At 49.1% G+C, this 18821-nt stretch overlaps 7 protein-coding genes across 7 annotated transcripts; 3 read left to right on the top strand and 4 right to left on the bottom strand.

The window, feature by feature from the left end:
- Nucleotides 1-815: 815 nt before the first annotated feature.
- On the bottom strand, nucleotides 816-2569 carry M430DRAFT_139302 (hypothetical protein; the record flags this gene model as incomplete). Its single annotated transcript, XM_024862600.1, has 2 exons — nucleotides 816-2063; nucleotides 2269-2569. The coding sequence occupies 2 exons, from the start codon at nucleotides 2567-2569 to the stop codon at nucleotides 841-843; spliced, it is 1524 nt and encodes a 507-aa protein (XP_024721890.1). The 3' UTR covers nucleotides 816-840.
- Nucleotides 2570-5165: 2596 nt separating this feature from the next.
- Nucleotides 5166-6131, top strand: M430DRAFT_18774 (hypothetical protein; the record flags this gene model as incomplete). The annotated part of the gene is made up of 1 exon (XM_024863948.1): nucleotides 5166-6131. One exon carries the CDS (start codon nucleotides 5166-5168, stop codon nucleotides 6129-6131), a length of 966 nt encoding a protein of 321 aa, XP_024721891.1.
- Nucleotides 6132-6186: 55 nt separating this feature from the next.
- On the bottom strand, nucleotides 6187-6748 carry M430DRAFT_236194 (hypothetical protein). Its single transcript, XM_024864936.1, has one exon. The coding sequence runs from the start codon at nucleotides 6723-6725 to the stop codon at nucleotides 6243-6245; it is 483 nt and encodes a 160-aa protein (XP_024721892.1). The 5' UTR covers nucleotides 6726-6748; the 3' UTR covers nucleotides 6187-6242.
- Nucleotides 6749-7651: 903 nt separating this feature from the next.
- M430DRAFT_139309 (hypothetical protein) lies at nucleotides 7652-9511 on the top strand. Its single transcript, XM_024862601.1, has 3 exons — nucleotides 7652-8424; nucleotides 8539-8590; nucleotides 8640-9511. The coding sequence occupies exons 1-3, from the start codon at nucleotides 7752-7754 to the stop codon at nucleotides 9379-9381; spliced, it is 1467 nt and encodes a 488-aa protein (XP_024721893.1). The 5' UTR covers nucleotides 7652-7751; the 3' UTR covers nucleotides 9382-9511.
- Nucleotides 9512-10030: 519 nt separating this feature from the next.
- On the bottom strand, nucleotides 10031-10489 carry M430DRAFT_18777 (hypothetical protein; the record flags this gene model as incomplete). Its single annotated transcript, XM_024863949.1, has 1 exon — nucleotides 10031-10489. One exon carries the CDS (start codon nucleotides 10487-10489, stop codon nucleotides 10031-10033), a length of 459 nt encoding a protein of 152 aa, XP_024721894.1.
- A 249-nt stretch (nucleotides 10490-10738) lies between these two features.
- M430DRAFT_139311 (hypothetical protein) lies at nucleotides 10739-12855 on the bottom strand. Its single transcript, XM_024862602.1, has 10 exons — nucleotides 12629-12855; nucleotides 12485-12563; nucleotides 12179-12424; nucleotides 12075-12127; nucleotides 11881-12025; nucleotides 11794-11829; nucleotides 11310-11739; nucleotides 11161-11257; nucleotides 11032-11108; nucleotides 10739-10986 (listed from the first exon to the last, which is right to left on the bottom strand). The coding sequence occupies exons 1-10, from the start codon at nucleotides 12673-12675 to the stop codon at nucleotides 10904-10906; spliced, it is 1293 nt and encodes a 430-aa protein (XP_024721895.1). The 5' UTR covers nucleotides 12676-12855; the 3' UTR covers nucleotides 10739-10903.
- Nucleotides 12856-14069: 1214 nt separating this feature from the next.
- Nucleotides 14070-18599, top strand: M430DRAFT_120586 (hypothetical protein). Its single transcript, XM_024861781.1, has 4 exons — nucleotides 14070-16077; nucleotides 16121-16558; nucleotides 16609-17650; nucleotides 17703-18599. The coding sequence occupies exons 1-4, from the start codon at nucleotides 14226-14228 to the stop codon at nucleotides 18544-18546; spliced, it is 4176 nt and encodes a 1391-aa protein (XP_024721896.1). The 5' UTR covers nucleotides 14070-14225; the 3' UTR covers nucleotides 18547-18599.
- Nucleotides 18600-18821: the final 222 nt, after the last annotated feature.

Raw genomic sequence — 18821 nt, forward strand, 5'->3', positions numbered from 1 at the left:
CCCCCCTTTTATTTTCCATAAGATAAAATCGTTCCCATCCTCCCCGCCAACCCCCCTTCCCTCCCCTTTCCCCCATTATTTCCTTGCTACATAATAATACATATCAATAATCAAATCAAATCAGTAATCAACCGCGTACATACCTAATCAATCACCTTCCCTAACAAAATTTCCAATTACCTACACACAACACCCCACCAACAAGCCACCAACATCTATCAAATCCAGTCCGGAGTCCAGACCACTTCGTTATTAAACCAATTTACCGAGGCTCTATGACTTAGGTATGTACCGCCGCCGCCGTCTCATTCCTTTTACCCGAACCCCACGGGAAAATACTAAATGAATGAAAAAGGACCGGCTCTCGGGAGTATCCGAATCTGAATAATAAGCGTTGAAAGAAAATAGCTGGAAAGGGATAGGTGGGGATGGATTGGATTGAATTGTGGAGTTTTTTTGGGGGGGAGGGGGAGAGGAGAGGAGAAATGGCGGGACGGCGATTTGGATGATGGATGGAGTTGTGATAGGCAGGGAGGGGAGGAGAATAGATGGATTTAAGTACTGAAAAAGGGGAAGCGCGGTCTGTCATGGGAGCTCGACATATGCAGAATCTAAGAAGTAGCCTCTACCCCTGTGCACCCAGGAGGGATTCAAGCAGCAAAGGAATCACCAAGAGCACATCGACAGCAGAAAAACATTCAAACATGAAACCATCCCAAGCGGGGGGTATATATAAATATAAGTCGAGAGGTCTTCTAGAGATGTATCCCAAACCCCGAACCGATCACTGTCCACATACATGCATTCAAATTATACACAACAACAAGAGCAGAACGCTCCCTACATCCAGAAATCCCAGGTCCGCTTCCACCACGGCCAGGTAGCCTTCTCGGCGCGTTCGGCGTCCAGCTCCGCTCGGAAGGCATCGATGTCGAGTTCTCTCCGACCCTCGTCGACTTTCATCTCGCTGGTCCGCACGCCGATCCACCACTGCTTATAGTAAAGCTTGTAGCCCACGAAGAACGCAATCACGATCGGCGCAGCAAGATAAGCCTCAAAGAAGGCCTGCGCGTCGGGACTTCCGCCAATGGGGAACAGAGCGACGTAGAACTGGGCGATGAGGCAGAGGATGTTCAAGAAGAGACCGATCCACGAACCATAGACGCCGAACATGGCGGCGAAAGGCAGGTCGTCAGTCGTACGGCCGGCGCGCTTCCAGGCGCGACGGAAGCGGATGTGCGCCAAACAGATGGAACCCCAAGTGAAGAAGTTGGAGAGGCCGGAAAGAGAAAGAAGCCAGGTGAAGATTTGGCCTCCCTGCTTAGCCTCGTTGATGTATGCGAGGAAGCCGAAGGACAGCGTGAAGATCAGCGCGATGTATGGTCGGCCGTGTTTGTCAATCTTGGCGCCCCATTTGGGACCCATGCCCTTTGAGCATAGAGCTTGGATTGTTCGGGTCGCGGCGAAGGTGCACGAGTTGGCGACGGAGATGACACTGAGTGTAATGACGGCGTTGAAGATTGAGGGCAGACTCTTGATGCCTGCAAGTTGGAACGATAAGACGAAAGGAGAGTAACGGGTGTTTCCACCAGATGCCTGTGAGAGGTTGGGGTTGTCGGATGGCACGATGAGACCAAGGAGGAAGAGTGAGATAACGTAGAACAGACTGATACGCCAGAAGACTTGCTTCGTGGCCTTGGGGACCGTCTTGCGAGGGTTTGCGGCTTCTGCTGCAGCGAGACCAACAAGTTCGGTTCCGCCGAAGGCAAAAGATGCGGTGACGAACACGGAGCAGAACCCCTTGAATCCGTTGCGGAATGCGCCAGGTTCGTGCCAGTAATGCGCTCCTATATAGCCTCTGTGATCGGTTGGCACTCCACCACAATCGATGATAACACCCAAGAGGATGAAACCGATAATGGCAATAACCTTGATCACACCGAGTATAAACTCGACCTCACCGTAGCCTCGGACACCAAAAACGTTGATAAAGAAAATCAGAACTAGGAAGATCGTGATCCAGACCCCGACGTTGATTGATGTGTGCCCAGTGTTATGTGGGTCTGTCCAGAATGCAATGGTGACACCGGCTGTCGTAAGTTCGAAAGGCAATACGACGAGCCAGTTCATGGCATAGTTCCAGCCCATAGCAAACCCCCATGCCGGGTCGATGAAACGCACAGAGTAGTTGAAGAAGGATCCGGCAACAGGGTAGAGGGCTATAGGGTTTAGTATGCGGGTTGAAATAGAGGTCGCGGCTAAGCTTACAAGCAAGTTCTCCAAGCGCGTTGACAGTGACCAAAAGCATAATACCCGTGATGATGAAATCGATAACCAGCGAGGCTGGACCACCCGAGTTCAAGGCACCACCAGAACCAACGAAGAGACCTGCGCCAATTGAACCACCGATGGCAATCATCTGCATATGTCTCCCCTTGAGCTTGCTGTGCAACTTTCCATTGCCCGCCTCATCGACCGAAGACAGCGTCCCAGGGGAGACAGCCTCGACGTCGGCCTCGACATCAGGGTTATACTTCTCATGCGAACCGCCCTCCTCGCTGTAACCCATCTTGATAGGATGCGTTGCCCGAGTCTTGAGAGATCCAAACTTGTGGGCAAAAGAACGACTCTATACCCAGACGCGCGAGGTGGTGTGAGCTGTGGAAGGATATCTCTCTGCTTTCCGGCATGGGACCTGCGCTGCATTAAATATAAGGACAATGCACGCTGCTAATCACCTGCTTCTAGCTCTCTAGTGCCAGATTCCCTAGCGTCGCGCTGGGGCCTGTCAAAAGAAACACTGTACCAAAACTATCAGCATTACTCTGCACGAGTCCACGAGTCTTATCTCTCATGTTGCTATAGGGGCAATTTGAAACCCCATTGAACCTAGGCCCCGGGGTCAAAGCTCCCTGAAGTCTCCGCCAATCCCAACCCATGTACCGTTCCTAAGGCTGCCAGTAGCTGAGTAGCCCCAACTGTAGGACCCACAGATAAGAGTAGCGCCCGCCCATCATGATTTTCCCGCATGTAGCGAATCAGGGACCTTATCAAGAGAGTTGATATCGGTATATAAAAGAGAGATAAACGTCCTGAATAGCTTCACATCAACCGCCAAGAGCCGCGGAAATGATCAAGCTTTCCAGAACATAAACGTCCAAGGAAAAGAGACGGTATAGACTCTGGGCAGGGTCCAAGGGTCCCAGACTCCCAGATACAGCCTGAAGCTTGGCAGCCACTGGAGATGCATGGTGTATGATACACCGAACGGCTGGCAGCTGCTTTTGGGGTAGTACCGAGATATGTGGCGCGATAACAGGTATTGCTGGCATATAATTGGTGTCAGGGACAGGGCCAAGGCAGGAAATATTCTGGAAGCCGACGCTAGCGGTGTTTCCAACCCGGCGGGGCCGGGTGGATATCATACATGCATCCTGCTATTCGTTCGTAGATTTTGTTCATAGACTCGTAGGTGAGGGGGCTGGTTGGAGACTCCAGAGAATGCCAACACTGGGGAAGCATCAGGCCAAATGAGTCTGGCCCTGGGGCCTCTGATTTGCGAGTCAGTGAGACTCGGTCGCCTGCAGCCTGCCGATAGTCCTGCTCTGCGTGACATACGGAGTATAGAAGTAAGACGGAATATCCTGAGAGCAGTACACCTCTGGAAACCCCTACAATTCTACGAGTGGGTGGGCATGGCTACCACGCTGCAAGAGAGCCTGGATGCTGAAATCACTGGAAGCCCATCCCCGACGGACCGACGGTAGGCTCGAAGGATGCAATCAAATCCTGTGAGGCGTAGATGCAGGTCTGATAGAACAGGAAAGGTTCTGGAAGACAAGCCGTGCTTCAGTGCAGGCTGACTGCAAGAGGCGCATCGAGGGCGCGAGTTGCGATAGCATATCCAGGGTAAATCATTGATCCAGGGTGGAGGACTCGAAGTCCAATGTTGAGCATGAAATTCCTAGGGTATACGACACGAGAGCAGGATACGATGCCAAAGGTGAGCTAGAACCTTGCTGGGATCAGACAACTCCAGGGCTGACTTTTTGCCCTCTGTTCGATTCTCCCGGACTTCCGATAGGCCACTATCAATGTAGCTCGCCTCAATCGTGCAAGTCTTCCTCCTCCCTCCTAGAACTTTGTCAGGAGATTTCACGCGTCGAACTCTGGGACAGTCCTGAAGGAAGCCGTTAGTTGTTCCTGATCGTCGATAGCAGACTCGTTGTCTCGTATGGAACTGTAGCACTCATAGCGGCACCGCGTACTCGCTTCGGCCTCTCCTGGGTAGTAGTAGCGATAAGAAGCATCGATCAAGCATCCTTCGGGGCTTCCGCACTGAGGGGAATTATGGCCAATGAGGGGATACTAGCGGGAGATTGCAATCCTTGCAATACAGCCTCTTTGAACATCGTACAGATACATCGTATACGTGGTGAATCTGTGATTCGAAGGCGGCCGGGAGTGTTACGCCAACTGTTGTGTCATTGAATAGCCGTCAGGATTCTGCGCGCTGTACTTTGGTAACGGTCCCAATCAGCCTGTATCCGCAAGAGGGCTGGGCACTGTGTGAATGGTTACATACCTATGCAGTAGGAGGCGGAACTCAGGCTCCACGATACATGCCATGGTACCCGCCGGCTATCTGCGTCTGATAAGAACCCTGACTTTCTCATGGATTACGGGATCAAATTGCGGCTAGCTTCCAGGCGAGTCGGTGGACCGAAGAATGCTGATGTGGGATGATTGATAAGTAATCAAGGAAGAACAATACCTTCTAGTTTGCTACATACCTTAATTCTTTTGGCGAAGGTTGCTTACCTAGGTAGCAACTAAATCGATCCCGAGTCACGTGTAACTGAGTTAAGCTGCCGCGCGATGACCGATCCGGCCCATCCCCATTGCACCGCCATTGCACCAGCCATCGCACCGCCACTCTACGGACACCACGGACTCCATACCTACCCCGCATTCTTTATCATCATCAAGCATTACCTAAGGTAAGGTAAGGTGTAGGTACTAACCTGGTGATTGTGAACGCATAACTCTATCAACTCTCTCTCCTACGCCTGCGCCTACACCTAGGATCAAACAAGATCAATCGGTCAATCAGCTGCATGCTCAAAGCCGCCTCCATCCTCAGTAAATCCCCAACAGGCATCATCATGTCCACCATGAAAGCAATTGTGATGCACGCCCCGGGCGACCCCTCCGTGCTGAAGCTTGAACAGCGCCCGATCCCAACCCCCAAGACTGGGGAAGTATTAATCCAGGTGAAAGCGATCGGTCTCAACCGGTCCGAGCTATTCACGCGTCAGGGCCTCTCGCCCAGCGTCAAGTTTCCCCGCATCTTAGGGATCGAGGCTTCCGGCATCGTTGCTTCTTGTCCCGGGAACGAGTTTCCCGAAGGCGCTGTGGTGGTGACGGCTATGGGGGGTATGGGGAGGGAGTTCGATGGTGGATATGCTGAGTACACTGTTGTACCGGCCAAGAATGTCCAGGCTATCAAGACACAGCTGCCATGGGAGACGATCGGGGCTATGCCGGAGATGTTGCAGACGGCTTGGGGGGCGCTGTTTAAAGCCTTGAAGTTGAACCGGGGGGAGAGGTTTCTGGTTAGAGGAGGCTCGTCGAGTGTCGGGTTGGCAGCTGCGGCGATTGCAAGGAACCATGGGGCGTTCGTGGCGAGCACGACGCGGCGGAAAGACAGGGAAAGCCTGCTAAAGGAAAGCGGTGCGCATGAGGTCATCATAGATGATGGAGCCATTGCAAAGAAGATCACAGAGAAGTTTGATCGGATCTTGGAACTAGTTGGGACCACAACTCTAGAGGACTCTCTCCTATGTGCAAAGGAGGGCGGTAGTGTTTGTATGGCAGGCATGGTGGGTAATCAATGGGAGATGGAGAATTTCAGCCCTATGGGCGCGATCCCAACAGCTGTCAACTTGACAACATATGCCGGTACTTCAGAAGATCTCATTGCTACTCCGCTGGAAGATTTGGCAAAACAGATCAAAGATGGCCGGATGAAGATCCAGATTGGGAAAGTGTTTAAGCTCGATGAGATGGTGGAAGCGCATCGTGTCATGGAGGAAAATACTGCGGGTGGTAAGATTGTGGTGTTGACTTGATACATATAAGAGATCAATTACCTATTCATGTTTCCGCATCCACCATCATCTTTTTACCGTAAATGCGCATATCTGCACCAATAGGCGATCGAGTGATAACTTGCCTCCTAATTAAAGGATCCGTAGCTGTTCCGCTGCTTGATGCGCCGTCCTGATGGCCTTGGCCGAGGGATCTCTACTTGACAAGCTGGCACGTAGATGGATATGTTGGTAGAAGATTATGCTTGGGACAATGTTCGATGGTAGATGGAGCTTCGCCTCGACAATGCCCGGATCTGTCGCTGATAGAGATGTTGCTCGTGAGTTAAGATTCGGGATCCGTCTTATTGAGGTAGAGATAGTTGTCATCATCCCCCTCTTGAAAAATTCATATTGGCCCTCCAGGGGAAACTTCAGCACGCAATGTCCCTTATCTAGTCTTCTATGACTTCTTGTCTCCAGAACATCAGGCACGTAGACATCAATTGAGTCAGAGAGTTTGCACTCATCTTTACGTCTGTATCTCCAGACTTGGAATTGACGTTTTGCAACTGGATGCTGCTGCGAGAGGATCATTGATATGGAGCGCTTTGCGTTCATCTGGAAATGTATCATCCATTTCCCCTTTTCAGTTATTTTAATGATCCCAGTAACTGAATGAGTATTTGCCCCTATTCTTCGAAGAACTTCAAGGAGAGTGGGGGTAGAATCAAATTGCGACGCAAAATTTAAGATTAAAGACGCTACAATCGTAAGTAATTGATCGCTGACTAGATAGAGTTATGTTTCTCCTGTCAATCTGTCTGGCCTCGAGCAGGGAGGTTTTCTAGACCAAGAAAAGAGACTTGCAACTGAATTCGCGTTATAACTCTTGTCGTGAGAAGTAGAACTTATTGTAGTACTTATGTTGGAACTTTTCTATACTCGTAAATGATGAAACATCAAAGAAAATAAGGGGAGATAAGAAAGGTTGGTGTGACTGGCACCTTGACTAAAGGCAAGGGCATTCTTCTATGTAAAAGTCCATCCTCATATTTTCCATCTATCATTATTAATCCAAACGCAAAATTCTGCGGATCAAGGAGGGAAGAACATGCAAGTTCAGATTCTGCGTATCATATTGCGGCACAACATGGCTGTGCAATACGAGTCCTGAGACGATGGCCGCTGGACCAATCACGACGAGCATACGGCACCTTGTCCTTGGTTCGACCTGAAAGAAAGGCAGAGGACGCATGCCTCTACTCCGACGTCAATTGGACGAGGCTCTGAAAGTTGCCGAATTGTCTCAGCCCCAATGAGAGGAAAACCTCCCAACCCATCTTACGCGTATGATACACTTGTATTGGCCAGAAGGGCCTGGAAGCTTAAGTGCTTACTTCTTCCGACATGGAGGAAAAATGAAGAGATCGTGAAAGCCGTGCGGTGTAAGGCTGGGAAGCGACTTTGGTCTAACCCAATGAGGCATGCTCTGCGACATTGAACATCTGTACCCAATACCTTGACTGTGTTGCAAATATCCTACTCAATACATAAGATGGCGCGGCTTCCTGTCACAAAGAAAATGGATTTCAATCAGTCTCAGCCAACTTCTCCTTTGGCCAAAAATCGGCCTCCAACTCGTACATCTCGACCTCAATCATGGGCCGTCTCGTCAAGCTCATTGGATCAGGCATCGGCCTCGCGTCAGAGGCAATCGCAAACTACAAAGCCCCACAAACACTCCCCGAATCAAGAGTCGGCGAAAGCAGCAGAACAGCAGCTGCACGCTCTCCTCGAGACGCGCCGCCGCAATACGTTGAGGTCGCCGACGACCGCGCCGACGAGCTTATCGAAAACGGAAGAGCCGTTCCCGTTGACTCCAAAGAGAAATCCCATCTGAAGTATGAAGATGAGGATGAGGACGATGATGATACGCTTTCGGAAGAAGGAGACGAGGAACAGTGGGATCTAGATGATGCGGTGGAAGAACAAATATCACCCAATTCCGAGGAAGGCCCAGCCCAAGACGCGAATCTCCTCACCGATGCCTTCATGAGGTCCCACCCTCCGCCGCCATATAGAGAGGGTGCTGCAACTGGAAAGTTGCCGTGTCCGGTGATTATACCGCAGCGCAGGCCCAGAGACAATAAGCGTGGTTTCGTGAGAGCTTATGCGCCTGCATTGGCTGAATGTGGCATTGATCAGGATACTTTTTTGGACTTTCTGAAGACGTTTCATGCAGCGAGCAAGTCTTCTCCTTGGCTTCAAGTTGTCAACGTCGCTGCTGCAGGGGCGGGAATGGCACCCTCTGCTATTGCGATGGGTGTTTCTAGTACGTATTCCCTGGACAAATTCTGTTGCCCAATACTTGAAGCATTGGAAGCCCAACAGTATACTTCAAGTCTCCTACTTTTTACACAAGTCTTCTTACTAACTTAATGGGCAGTCGGCGTTCAGGTTTGTGCTGGCATTGCTATGGAAGTGCAAGCCCGTACTCGGTATATCCTTTTCTGGCTTTCCTACTGCAACTACTAATCTCTTTGCCAGAACAAACTCCTTCCTGGACCGTATGAACAACGAATTCTTTAAGCCACATGGCCTCTACTGCCTAATTATGACCTACAAGCCGGAAGCCAGTACTACCCACGCCTCTGTTGATATAACCAAATCCATCAGCTCGTCCATGACACCCGGTTCCTCGGGCATGAGACAAACCCTCAACAATTTACGTCTCTCCTCTGGGACAACCTATGGCGAGCTGGAATTACCAGAAGCTGCTCCCTTAATCTTTCCCGCTCTAGATACTCTTGCAGCATCGACATCTGCTGAAGGAATCCAAAAGAAAAGTAAACTCAAATCCAGTCAGAAGTTCATTGCAGATTATTTCGATCGACGAGCGCAAGCGGAATACGCAAGCCAAAATCCTACGAGTGCGTTAGCCGTTCCTTCAGAGAAGAGATTCGCGTCTCGATATGCGGACCCCACTCACCCTGCAAATAGCGGGAGTTTGATCTCCTTGCTAACTGGAGGAGTGGTGAACCCGGCGGCGAGAAGGGAGATGAGGAGAAGTGCTAGGTGGGATAGGAGGGAGGACAGGAGGGAGAGAAGGGCCGTTAGAAGGGGCCGGGAAATCACGTCGGAAGTGGCGAGGCGGAGACCGAGAGAGGGTATAGTGAGGAGGATATTGAAGAAGGATGTACTGTACTTGATGATTGTGAATTTGCCCTCGGAGGCAGAGTTAGCGACGGGGAGGGCGTTGGTTGCGAATGAAACGGCATATAGGTATTAAGGCGTTTTGATACCATGGATTAGCTATACTGCTTCGATTGCGTTGCGTCAGTAAAACTCGTTTTATGATAGTGTCCAATTCTTGCTTAGTGAGTAGGATCGACTGATTTTCCTGCATATTTAAGGAGGTTTTCTACTACACAATCTCAATTCAGTCAGAAACTTGAGCAACTCAAGGTTTTCTTTGTTGAAAGTACCGGTCTTGGTTACGCTTACCGAGATATGTGCCCGATGCGTCCCCCTATTTTATTGTCCGATTGCGGCTAGTTCGATTTGCCCCAACGTCAAAAAGTGCACTTTGCAACAAAGCGATCTTTGATCCTACAAGGCATCTATCTAAAGTGAGAGTGGGGGAAAGCTCATTAACACAATACTTAGAGCAGGCCAGTTGTTTTATGATAGCTTGAATCTCATGACCGGAGTTCTAGAGTTTGATGAGAGAAAACGTCGTTATCTTGATGCCCATCTATGAAACATGATCTAAGGGCAAAGACAGCATATATGATATACTGTTCTATTGTTGTTCCCTTGCCTATCAATGCAACTTGATGTACCATGCTAACGCCACCGCTCCATTAACTCAAACCAAGGGCTCCATAACCCCTTATAACATACCCCCAAGCCGTCCCCAAAACTCCCCACAAGCCCTCTCAATAACGCATCTGATAACGCTGATGTGCAATCCCCGAATATTCCTTCCCTCCCAGGGGCCCCGCCATGAACCTATTCTCCCTAATCCCATCCTGCTGCACGGTCGCCACCACCAAAACCGCAATGGCCAAGCCCGTCAAAGCGCCCAATCCCACCAGCGACTCCACAAACGTACCATCCCTCCCTAACAAAGTCAAGAAATTACCTAGTAGTTTCAGCGCGCTACACACGGCATAGATCTGTAACAGGAAGTGCAGGATCACGGGCGCGGCGATGGACGTCATCAGACAGCAGAAGATCAGCGATACGAGATGGAGACCGGTGATTGTGGCGTAGGGGATTCTTTCTATCACGAGTGAGAATATGCAGATAAAGAGGATGCCGCTTATGATTAGGGGCGCGAGAAGTGTCGAGGCCCAGAGGTTGAAGAGTGCGGTGAGGGAGGAGATGGGGTCCATCGTAGAGGGTCTTTTTTGGAAGTTGAGTTGAGGTGGGTTGGGGACTTGCGGAGTGAAAGCGAGGGATAAAAGGGAGAGAGGTTGGAGGTGTCTTTGGAGAAATAGATATAGGATCATTGTTTTTTGGGGGATGCTGAAAGCGGAGGGTTTGCACGAAAACGGTGGTTTTTGGTCGGTGGGGAGTTGGGACTTTGTCCTTGTATCAGTCCGCGGATTCTTTGTCTTCATATATAGAGCTGCTCGGAATTTGAGGCAATGATACTTAGTAATAACTAAGGTTTTATTTCATGGTTCCATGTATCTTGCACTGATTCCTTGTAAATCCTAGATCCTGATTTATTCATAAAATTGAGCCAGTATTACCACACTCGTCAGTAATTACCCTTCATACTTGGAGTTATTCCTAACTACATTTTACAACTTTGCTTTTTCAGCCTTGCGACTTAACTTAATTGCCTCTCTGACCCCGAGATCCAATAGAATGTCTTCAGAGCCACCTATTTTTCATTAGCTAAGCCGCATGGCGGATGGAAATACGTTACCTGGTACAATGAGTACATTTGCACCGCGCGAAATAGATTCAATTCTAGCACCTTGCCCAGTTTTGGTCAACCCAAGCCTTTTTCTGTCAGCCAGAACCATGGTAACTTTTTTGGGATACGGATACTGACCCTCCCATGAGTTTCACGCATTCGTCCGCCACGTATTTCCCCACGATGCCTGACTGTACTTTCAGAAGGCCGGTAACACCTCCTAGGAGTTCGGATCCTGTTTCATATGAGCTCTGATCTGGAACGCTAAAAATTGAAATTTTACATACCTTTTTCATGACTTAGATGTTCCAGCTCATAAATTATGCTCTCGATCCAAGCCTGCAACGAATCAACCTGTCTCGCCATATGCCCAAACTTGTTCCTCACAACCGGCTGCTCAATCAGCAACTTCCCAAACGCTTCCCGCTTCTGACACCAAGCCATCGCATCCTGGAGACAAATCCTGATTCCGCTTATTGCCTGAAACGAGATGAAAAGTCGCTCGTGGTTGAAATTAGACATTGTGTATTTGAAGCCCATTCCTTCCTTCCCGACGAGATATTCTACTGGCACTTTCACGTCCTCAAACGTGATATAGGTTGTTGCGCCCATCCCTCCCGCGCCGATTTCAAGCTTGCGGGTTTTGACACCTGGGAGGCGCGGGATAAGAAGCATGGACATTCCGGTTGGTCCGGGACCGCCTGTGCGTACAGCTGTCTATTTAGAATTAGTTATAGAAGTCTATAGAGAACGGGGAATTTAGAGGCAAACCATGAAATAGTCCGCAGGCATGCCGTTGGTTATCCAGTAAAAGGTGGTCAGCAAATAGGTTTCACTCATATTGACAATACAACTTATCTTTTTCTCCCCGTTGACAATGTAATACTTGCCATCTGCTGTCTTCTCAGCTGTCGTTGCGATGTTTTTTACATCTGAGCCTGCAGATGGTTCGGTAATGGCGAGACATATTCGCTTTTCTCCAGTGAGAATTTCCGGAAGCACTCTGTTTATGTTGGAAAAATTGTTCCGTGAGCGATACTAGAGCTACTTACTTGGCTTGTAAAGCGGGAGAAGCAAACATTCTGATCGGAGGAGCACCGACTACCTACACCAATCAAAAAGGGCCCAAGTATCAAATGATATTTGAGATACTTACCAGACCCACAAAAGCATTTGAAACACTGGGCGCTCCGCGAAAGATCTCATCCCACAAAATGAAGTCGTGAAAACCGTCCCATTCTTCAGGTTTCAGCCCAGCAGCAATTGGATACTGAGCCCACTCCTTGGGAATCCGATTTCCAGCAACCATAGGAACAAGTAGTCCATCTCTTGCACACTTTTGGTACACATCATCTGGGATCTTGCCCAACTGTTCCCATTCTTCTGCATGTTCAGCGAAATTCTGATGTGAGTGTCAGACTATGAACACCAAATGGTCTTTCACCGAAGGACCAGGACTTACTTCAGCAACCCATTTTTTAACATAATCGCGAAGCCTGACGTGACTCTCTTTGTAGTATGGAGATGGTCGGCCAGAGTACCTTTAATATGGATGGTCAGAAAGGACGGATGCTGCGGAACGGGGTGGATGGAATTCATTACTTACCAGGCCGGCTCTGCCCATGGCAGGATGCTATTGGGGGATTCGGGCATTATTGTGGAAAGGGGACGGCAAGGAATGAAACCGAGGAGCGTGACTGTCTCGTGCCTGGATGATACACGTGTGAGACGAGTCCTGAACTCTTTTACACTGTTCTGAAGCCGGTTATGTGAGTCGAGGTAGTAGTCGAGCTTATATATGCTGGTCGATAATGAATGCTAAATCCGCCACAGAAGAGCTGGAGAAAGGGGTGCGTTCACACAGAAATGGAGTTGATCTTACCTCGGTCCAAGTCGACAGTGCCCACATTTACCCCGTACCCCGCACCCACTCGGCTTAGACTTGCGGGCGGAGCCAATGATAATTGGGAGGAGGTGCCCCACTTGGACTAGCGGGGCGGAATTGGACCTCCCCGCTCCTCTCCTCGAGTGCTAATAATAGAGCGGAGTTGACTCTCCCTGTGTGAGCGGCGGAACCACGCAGTGCGCTCCTTGGGCGGAATTCCGCCAGAGTGTTCCGGGGTCTTGATGCGGCGGGGCGGCGCCATTCATCTGATACGCCACACCACAGCCTCGCCTCCCCCTTTGCCAGATTCCTCCAGGACACCAATAACCACTCCCACAGGATCATTCAAACAGGAATGACTTTTACGACGGATTTCGAACCGCCTTCCTACTTCTGAACGTATGAAGATTCAAGTCGGATTCAGGTCAATACTTGACGCTCAATGTTTAGTCAGACCAGAGCGTCTGGAGCCGAGATCCTTCACAGTCCATGGTGTCCTCTAGTTGCAGGATGGGTAGCTGGAAGAGATCCAATATGTATCGTGGAAGTCCAAGGTGCTTTGCACGAGAGGTTTCAGACCTCTTTGTACCTAAGCAGATGCGAAGAACCCGTTCGAGGACGGCTATCATGATTCGGCACGACAATGTCCTCCCACCCTGCCATGGCGGAGAACTCAAGTCCGCAAATTCCTCGGAAGTCTTCGCGGCGATTGCGAACGACAATTCCAAGGAGACCTGTGGGCGACCGCCGGACATTCCTTGCAGGTATACCCGCAGGAAATCATCTCCAAACAGATTTCCCGGATGATAATCATGAGAGCGTATCACCAGTATCGCAACTCTCGTCAGACTTCAGAACTCCCATTGACCGTGTGGTGAGCTCTTATTTTGTATCTGAGGAGAGTTATTCTACTTACGATGCGTCAAATGACGCTGGGATGAACCCTCTTCCTTTCATGGATCTCAATACCAACGCGGCAGAAATGGGAATGGAAATAAACCATATGATTGATGAAGTCGTGACGGAATATTCTAGTAGAGCGAGCAGCCAGCATCATGCAGACGGACTTAGGTCTAATCCGCATCAAGGCAGCATGTACGTCGGAAACGACATTGGGGAGCAAGCAGTGCCTTTTTGGGGAATCAGTGCGGAAGAAGCAGCATTTCAAACAAGCTCCATACTTACACATCAGGAGGCATCTGTCACGCAGGGCTCGGAACAGAGTATAGAAGAGCGAAGGCGGGAGGAGAGAACAACTCAACCGTGGTTGGAGCAACCGGGTCTGGAACCGAGTACAAGACCAAGAGGTGCCGGTCGAATGTGCGAATGGCTTCCGATTGCATTGAGATGGTGGTTCATGGCGTCTCTATTCCTCGTATCCCTTGGCCTTGGGCTTGCAGCAATATTCTTGACTCTCTATTCACACAACCATCAGGGGCTCGGAATAGATCATAACACGTCAACATTTCTATTCACCTGGAAATTCATACCTACTCTAGCTGCGGTCGTATACAGCTTGCTCGTTATGACTACGATCAACGACATAAAACGAACCGAACCATACGCCAGACTCTCGAGGCCCGGTGGGGCACCTGCAGCATCCACTCTCTTCCTCAAGTCAGGGTCGATGTGGTCTGACATTTTCACTACTCTCAGGAAAAGCAAGAATGGCGGTGCCCGGAATTGGGCATTATTCTGGGCATCATTTGTCAACATATTAACCATCTTGATTGTTGTGCCATTTTCAGCTGCGTTCATCTTCCCTGCAAATATTCTCGTCAAGAACACTACCACTTTCTCGCAACTCGCGGCATCTGTTGATAGCCCCATGGAGCTTTCTACTGATGAATCAATCTTCATTCGAACGATCTCTAGTGTGCTACTGAACACTACCACGAGTGCTTGGGTGAGCAATGACTATGCTGTCCTGCCTTTTTGGCCGTCTAATGAGAACGCCGTACCTCTTGGGGGAGTTGTGTCGAGCTCTTCATTACAGTGGACCGCCAACACAACGGTGTATCAAACTGATTTGAAGTGCAGTCCTATGGGCCTCCGATCCTTTGCGAACTTTACTCTAAATCAAAGTCTTGCACACCTACCAGGCATTACCATGTTTTCCGATGTGAACCTAACATCCTTCATACTCGAATCAGCGGATGGATGCTCTCTTGGCCTTGCTGGGTTCCCACCCGATTTCAGCTCTAATACAATTTTCAAGACGGGGGGTGGGTGGTGGTCTGGTGCACCCAACTTCAGCTACCCATTGCTTTGGGCACCTGGCAACGGTACAGCAATGGATCTTAATTTTGATCACCCCATCATGTTGAACGCTAGCACTCAATGCGGTAGACGAAGCATGTACTTTTTCGCTACGCCCTACATAGAGAGTCAGACCTTCCAGGCTCAAGGGCAAATATGTACCTCTAGCTACTTCTCCGCCAGCCTTCCAGTTACAGTCTCGAATATCGGCGCTTCGTCTACTGTCACATTTGACACGCAGGAGTTTGAAAACATAAGGGTTCCTATTTCTCCAACCACCATGGACATCCATACTTTCGAAAATGCCTTTTTGAGCCAGAACTGGTCTTCCAAATTACGATCTCCCGATTCAAGTTCAAACCCTGATTTGCCCCCGAGGCCCAGACTTGGTGGACCACTCAACCTTCTGGGTGCCCAGAATAACTTTGATCTCCAATCAATGCTTGCGAATGCAGACTTGACTGATCAAGCACGTCAAATCAAACAGAGATTCCTTGGCGAAAGCATGATGTCAACCTTCCGTCAGATTGGCACCCAGCAAGCGAAGCCTATAATTGGAACCACATTTGTCAGTGAGAGGAGAATCGTGGTCAGTTCTGTGGTTGGAATAATCCTGACAGCTGCATTGCTCTTGTCGGCTTTGATGATCCTGTTAGTGGCATTTTACACTCGTCACCACAAGAGACCACTCAACCTGCTCCAGGATCCCGCATCCCCAATGGCAATGGCCTCATTGATAAGTTCAAATCCTAATATAAAAGCTCTTTTCGAAGGCGCGGATTGGTATTGCGAATACGCTATGCAACAAAAACTTGCCGATCATGTCTTCTATCTCAGGAACGGTGAGCTGTATGCGTCCGACATGAAAGATACTTATCAACAATCCTGTAAGTCTCAAGAACTACAGAGAGGTGGCAGCAATCACTAATACCTCTTCAGCCAGCATAGACTCAGAAGTCATATCATCAGCGACATACGATTGGTGTCCCAATTTCCTTCGCCGGAGGATTCTCGGCCTCCAGCTGAGCGCACTGCTTATTATAACTGCTACCTTGGCAGTATTCTTTGCTTTTTTCCGCGGACCAGGGATCTCCCAATCGTTACTAGTTCCAAAACTGAACGTAAATGATAGATCAGTCACAGCTCTTGCCCCATATTCCATCATTCCTACCTTGATTGCTCTCGGTTTTAACTTATACTGGGCCTCTATGGATGCTACTTTCAGGAGACTTCAGTTATACGTGTCTATGACTCGGAAGGCCATACCAAGTTCAAGAGTAGCATCTTCAACCTATTTAAATATTCCGCTTCTGTGGACCGTAGCAAAGGCAGCCGCGAATCGTGATTTACTTTTGTCTGTAGTCGCTGCTGGTGCGGTTCTCACCCAAATCGGTGAGTACATCCACAAAATTAGGAGCCTTGTGTTAACGACTTTATCTCAGTCACGGTTGCCATGTGTGGTCTATGGGAACAAAACTCAGGCTTCCGAACGTATAATGCCAACGTATCGAGGATTATGGAGTTTAGGACCGTACCAGCAATCTTCGCTGTGCCCGCTGTATCGCCTCACTTGGCATCTATGGACGTTGAAACAGTCAACTCTGAAGGAGTGCTAGCCAATGTCTTTGACAATCGGCTCGCTTCTTGGCTATATTCTTCGGTAGACCAAGGCGTATATAACTCAACCCCTCCTACCTGGACAAGCCAAGAGTGGAGCTTCACTCCTCTCAACCTGACATCCATTTATGCTCCTTCTGAAAATGGGATCAAGAATAACGCCACAGTCGAAACCCCTTCTTTGCGGGGCAGGCTTGAATGCACACCAATTGATATGTCCAACACTTCGGCTTGGCTCACAACCTTAGACTTCAGAAACAAAACGGCTTGGAACGATCCAAAAATACCAGCAAATCTCACAGTTGGCTATGAATTAAAGCTTGGCCTATCGATGAACGAATCAGTGGAAGGCTATTCTAGGTATTGGGGTGACAATAACCCATACTTCAGCTTTTTTTCAGAGGATTACCACTTACAGTGCTGCGGCAATGAGATGAATAGTACCCAAGAGGCTGCAATTGGATATTGGTCTCGCGCGGCCGATGCTCCACACACAAGTATTGTTGTGAAATGGATAACAGGCAATCCCTTTCCCCACCAATTCAAGGACTCAACACTGCAAAACCAAAGGATCCTAGACGAGGGGTCTGGTTCACATCTTCACTGGGTGTGGAAAGATATACCGAAAGTCACTGCCTTGAACTGCACCCCTGTTTTCGAAACTGCAAATGCAAAAGTAACTGTCGATCTCGCGACTGGAACCGTCCAGAACTACACCATTTTAGATACTCCGGTGGAGGACAAAATGGCATGGGCAAGCCAGTACCAGAGTCTCAACGTTTCAACTGGTGTCCCATATTCGAGTAGTCCTATTGCCTCGGGCTTCCAAGTCAAACCCGGAGTCTTTCTCAACAACGTAACTGTGAGGTGCGTATTTTACCCTTAGCTCTGGAGACTAACTATGCTAACACAAAAAAAGCTACGGTTATCTTATACATGATATTCTTCTTGGCGCTGCCAATGCAGCTCGCACTGGAATCCGTCCACAAGGTTCCTCTGTGCTTGCTGAAAATCTCGCTGACCAAACGTACAACTTCCGCCTTCCGGGCCTCAACACAGACTTCATGTCCTATACCTCCCTAGCCCTTGCTGGCAACAACAGGTCCGCACTTCTCGACCACAACACGCTAGGAAACATATCCAGCACCGTATTTTCTTTGTTTTTCAAGAATTTTGTCCAGTCAAATGTAAGGCCAAATGACGCGCTGTTCATGAATGGTACATGGGGATTACAACCGCGAGGGGAAGTGATCCCATCTGATCTTGGACCTACGCTCGCTTCGAATTCCACTGCATTCTTGCAAAATTCTTTCCAGTTTTCGAAAACAAACCCGATATCTCAAGCTATCATTTCGACAGAAATATTGAAATTAGAGATGAATCCTGCGGTAGTGATTATCTGCCTCTGCATCTCGTCTCTCCTAGCAGTGTTCACCATCGTGATCATGGTATTTCATAGACGGTATATGAGCGCTTTGCCAAGGAACGTCGAGACCCTCGGCAGCGTTCTGGGGTTTTTGTATGGCAGCGAGAGACTATTGAAAGTGGCGGATGACAGTGTAGGCTCGTGGGATAAGAGGGCACACGGGGAGATGGTACAGATAGGTTGGTTTGATGCAGGTGGGAAGAGAAGATGGGGTATTGAGATTGTGAGACCTGGCGATCAATTCTTTAAGGAGTATCTTGGTGAGGATAAAGGCTCCCGGGAGGTCAGATTGGCCGATGACCATGAGAGATATGATAATCTATGGGACGTTGGCTAGGCCGGATGTATAGAGTTGTAATATTGATCGGTTTCTTTGTAAATGCTGTGGGCCATCCGTTAACGTATATAGAAAAGGACCACCACAGCAAACCTTCAGAATTCTCTCCGTAAGCTACCCCTGTGCGTCTGTCATCCTGTGTAGCATCTACTGACGATTCTCTTTCAGCAGGAAACCATGCCAGTACGTATCCAAACTAGACTCTGCATACATCTTCTTTGAACAAATTGATCCTACCGCACATGTCCAATAGCAATGTCTAGGCCATCTTGCGT

Source organism: Amorphotheca resinae, assembly GCF_003019875.1.
Source record: "Amorphotheca resinae ATCC 22711 unplaced genomic scaffold M430scaffold_5, whole genome shotgun sequence".
Classification (NCBI taxonomy): domain Eukaryota; kingdom Fungi; phylum Ascomycota; class Leotiomycetes; order Helotiales; family Amorphothecaceae; genus Amorphotheca; species Amorphotheca resinae.

Coding starts and splice junctions, on each gene's coding strand:
- M430DRAFT_139311 (XM_024862602.1), bottom strand. CDS start 12,675: ATGCCCGAATCCCCCAATAGCATCCTGCCATGGGCAGAGCCGGCCTG. Junction 12,128..12,178: donor CAAATGCTTTTGTGGGTCTG/GTAAGTATCTCA, acceptor TGATTGGTGTAG/GTAGTCGGTGCTCCTCCGAT. Junction 10,987..11,031: donor AAATGTACTCATTGTACCAG/GTAACGTATTTC, acceptor AATGAAAAATAG/GTGGCTCTGAAGACATTCTA.
- M430DRAFT_236194 (XM_024864936.1), bottom strand. CDS start 6,725: ATGATACATTTCCAGATGAACGCAAAGCGCTCCATATCAATGATCCTC.
- M430DRAFT_139309 (XM_024862601.1), top strand. CDS start 7,752: ATGGGCCGTCTCGTCAAGCTCATTGGATCAGGCATCGGCCTCGCGTCA. Junction 8,425..8,538: donor TATTGCGATGGGTGTTTCTA/GTACGTATTCCC, acceptor CTTAATGGGCAG/TCGGCGTTCAGGTTTGTGCT. Junction 8,591..8,639: donor GAAGTGCAAGCCCGTACTCG/GTATATCCTTTT, acceptor TCTCTTTGCCAG/AACAAACTCCTTCCTGGACC.
- M430DRAFT_120586 (XM_024861781.1), top strand. CDS start 14,226: ATGTGCGAATGGCTTCCGATTGCATTGAGATGGTGGTTCATGGCGTCT. Junction 16,078..16,120: donor GTCTCAAGAACTACAGAGAG/GTGGCAGCAATC, acceptor GCATAGACTCAG/AAGTCATATCATCAGCGACA. Junction 16,559..16,608: donor TGCGGTTCTCACCCAAATCG/GTGAGTACATCC, acceptor ACTTTATCTCAG/TCACGGTTGCCATGTGTGGT.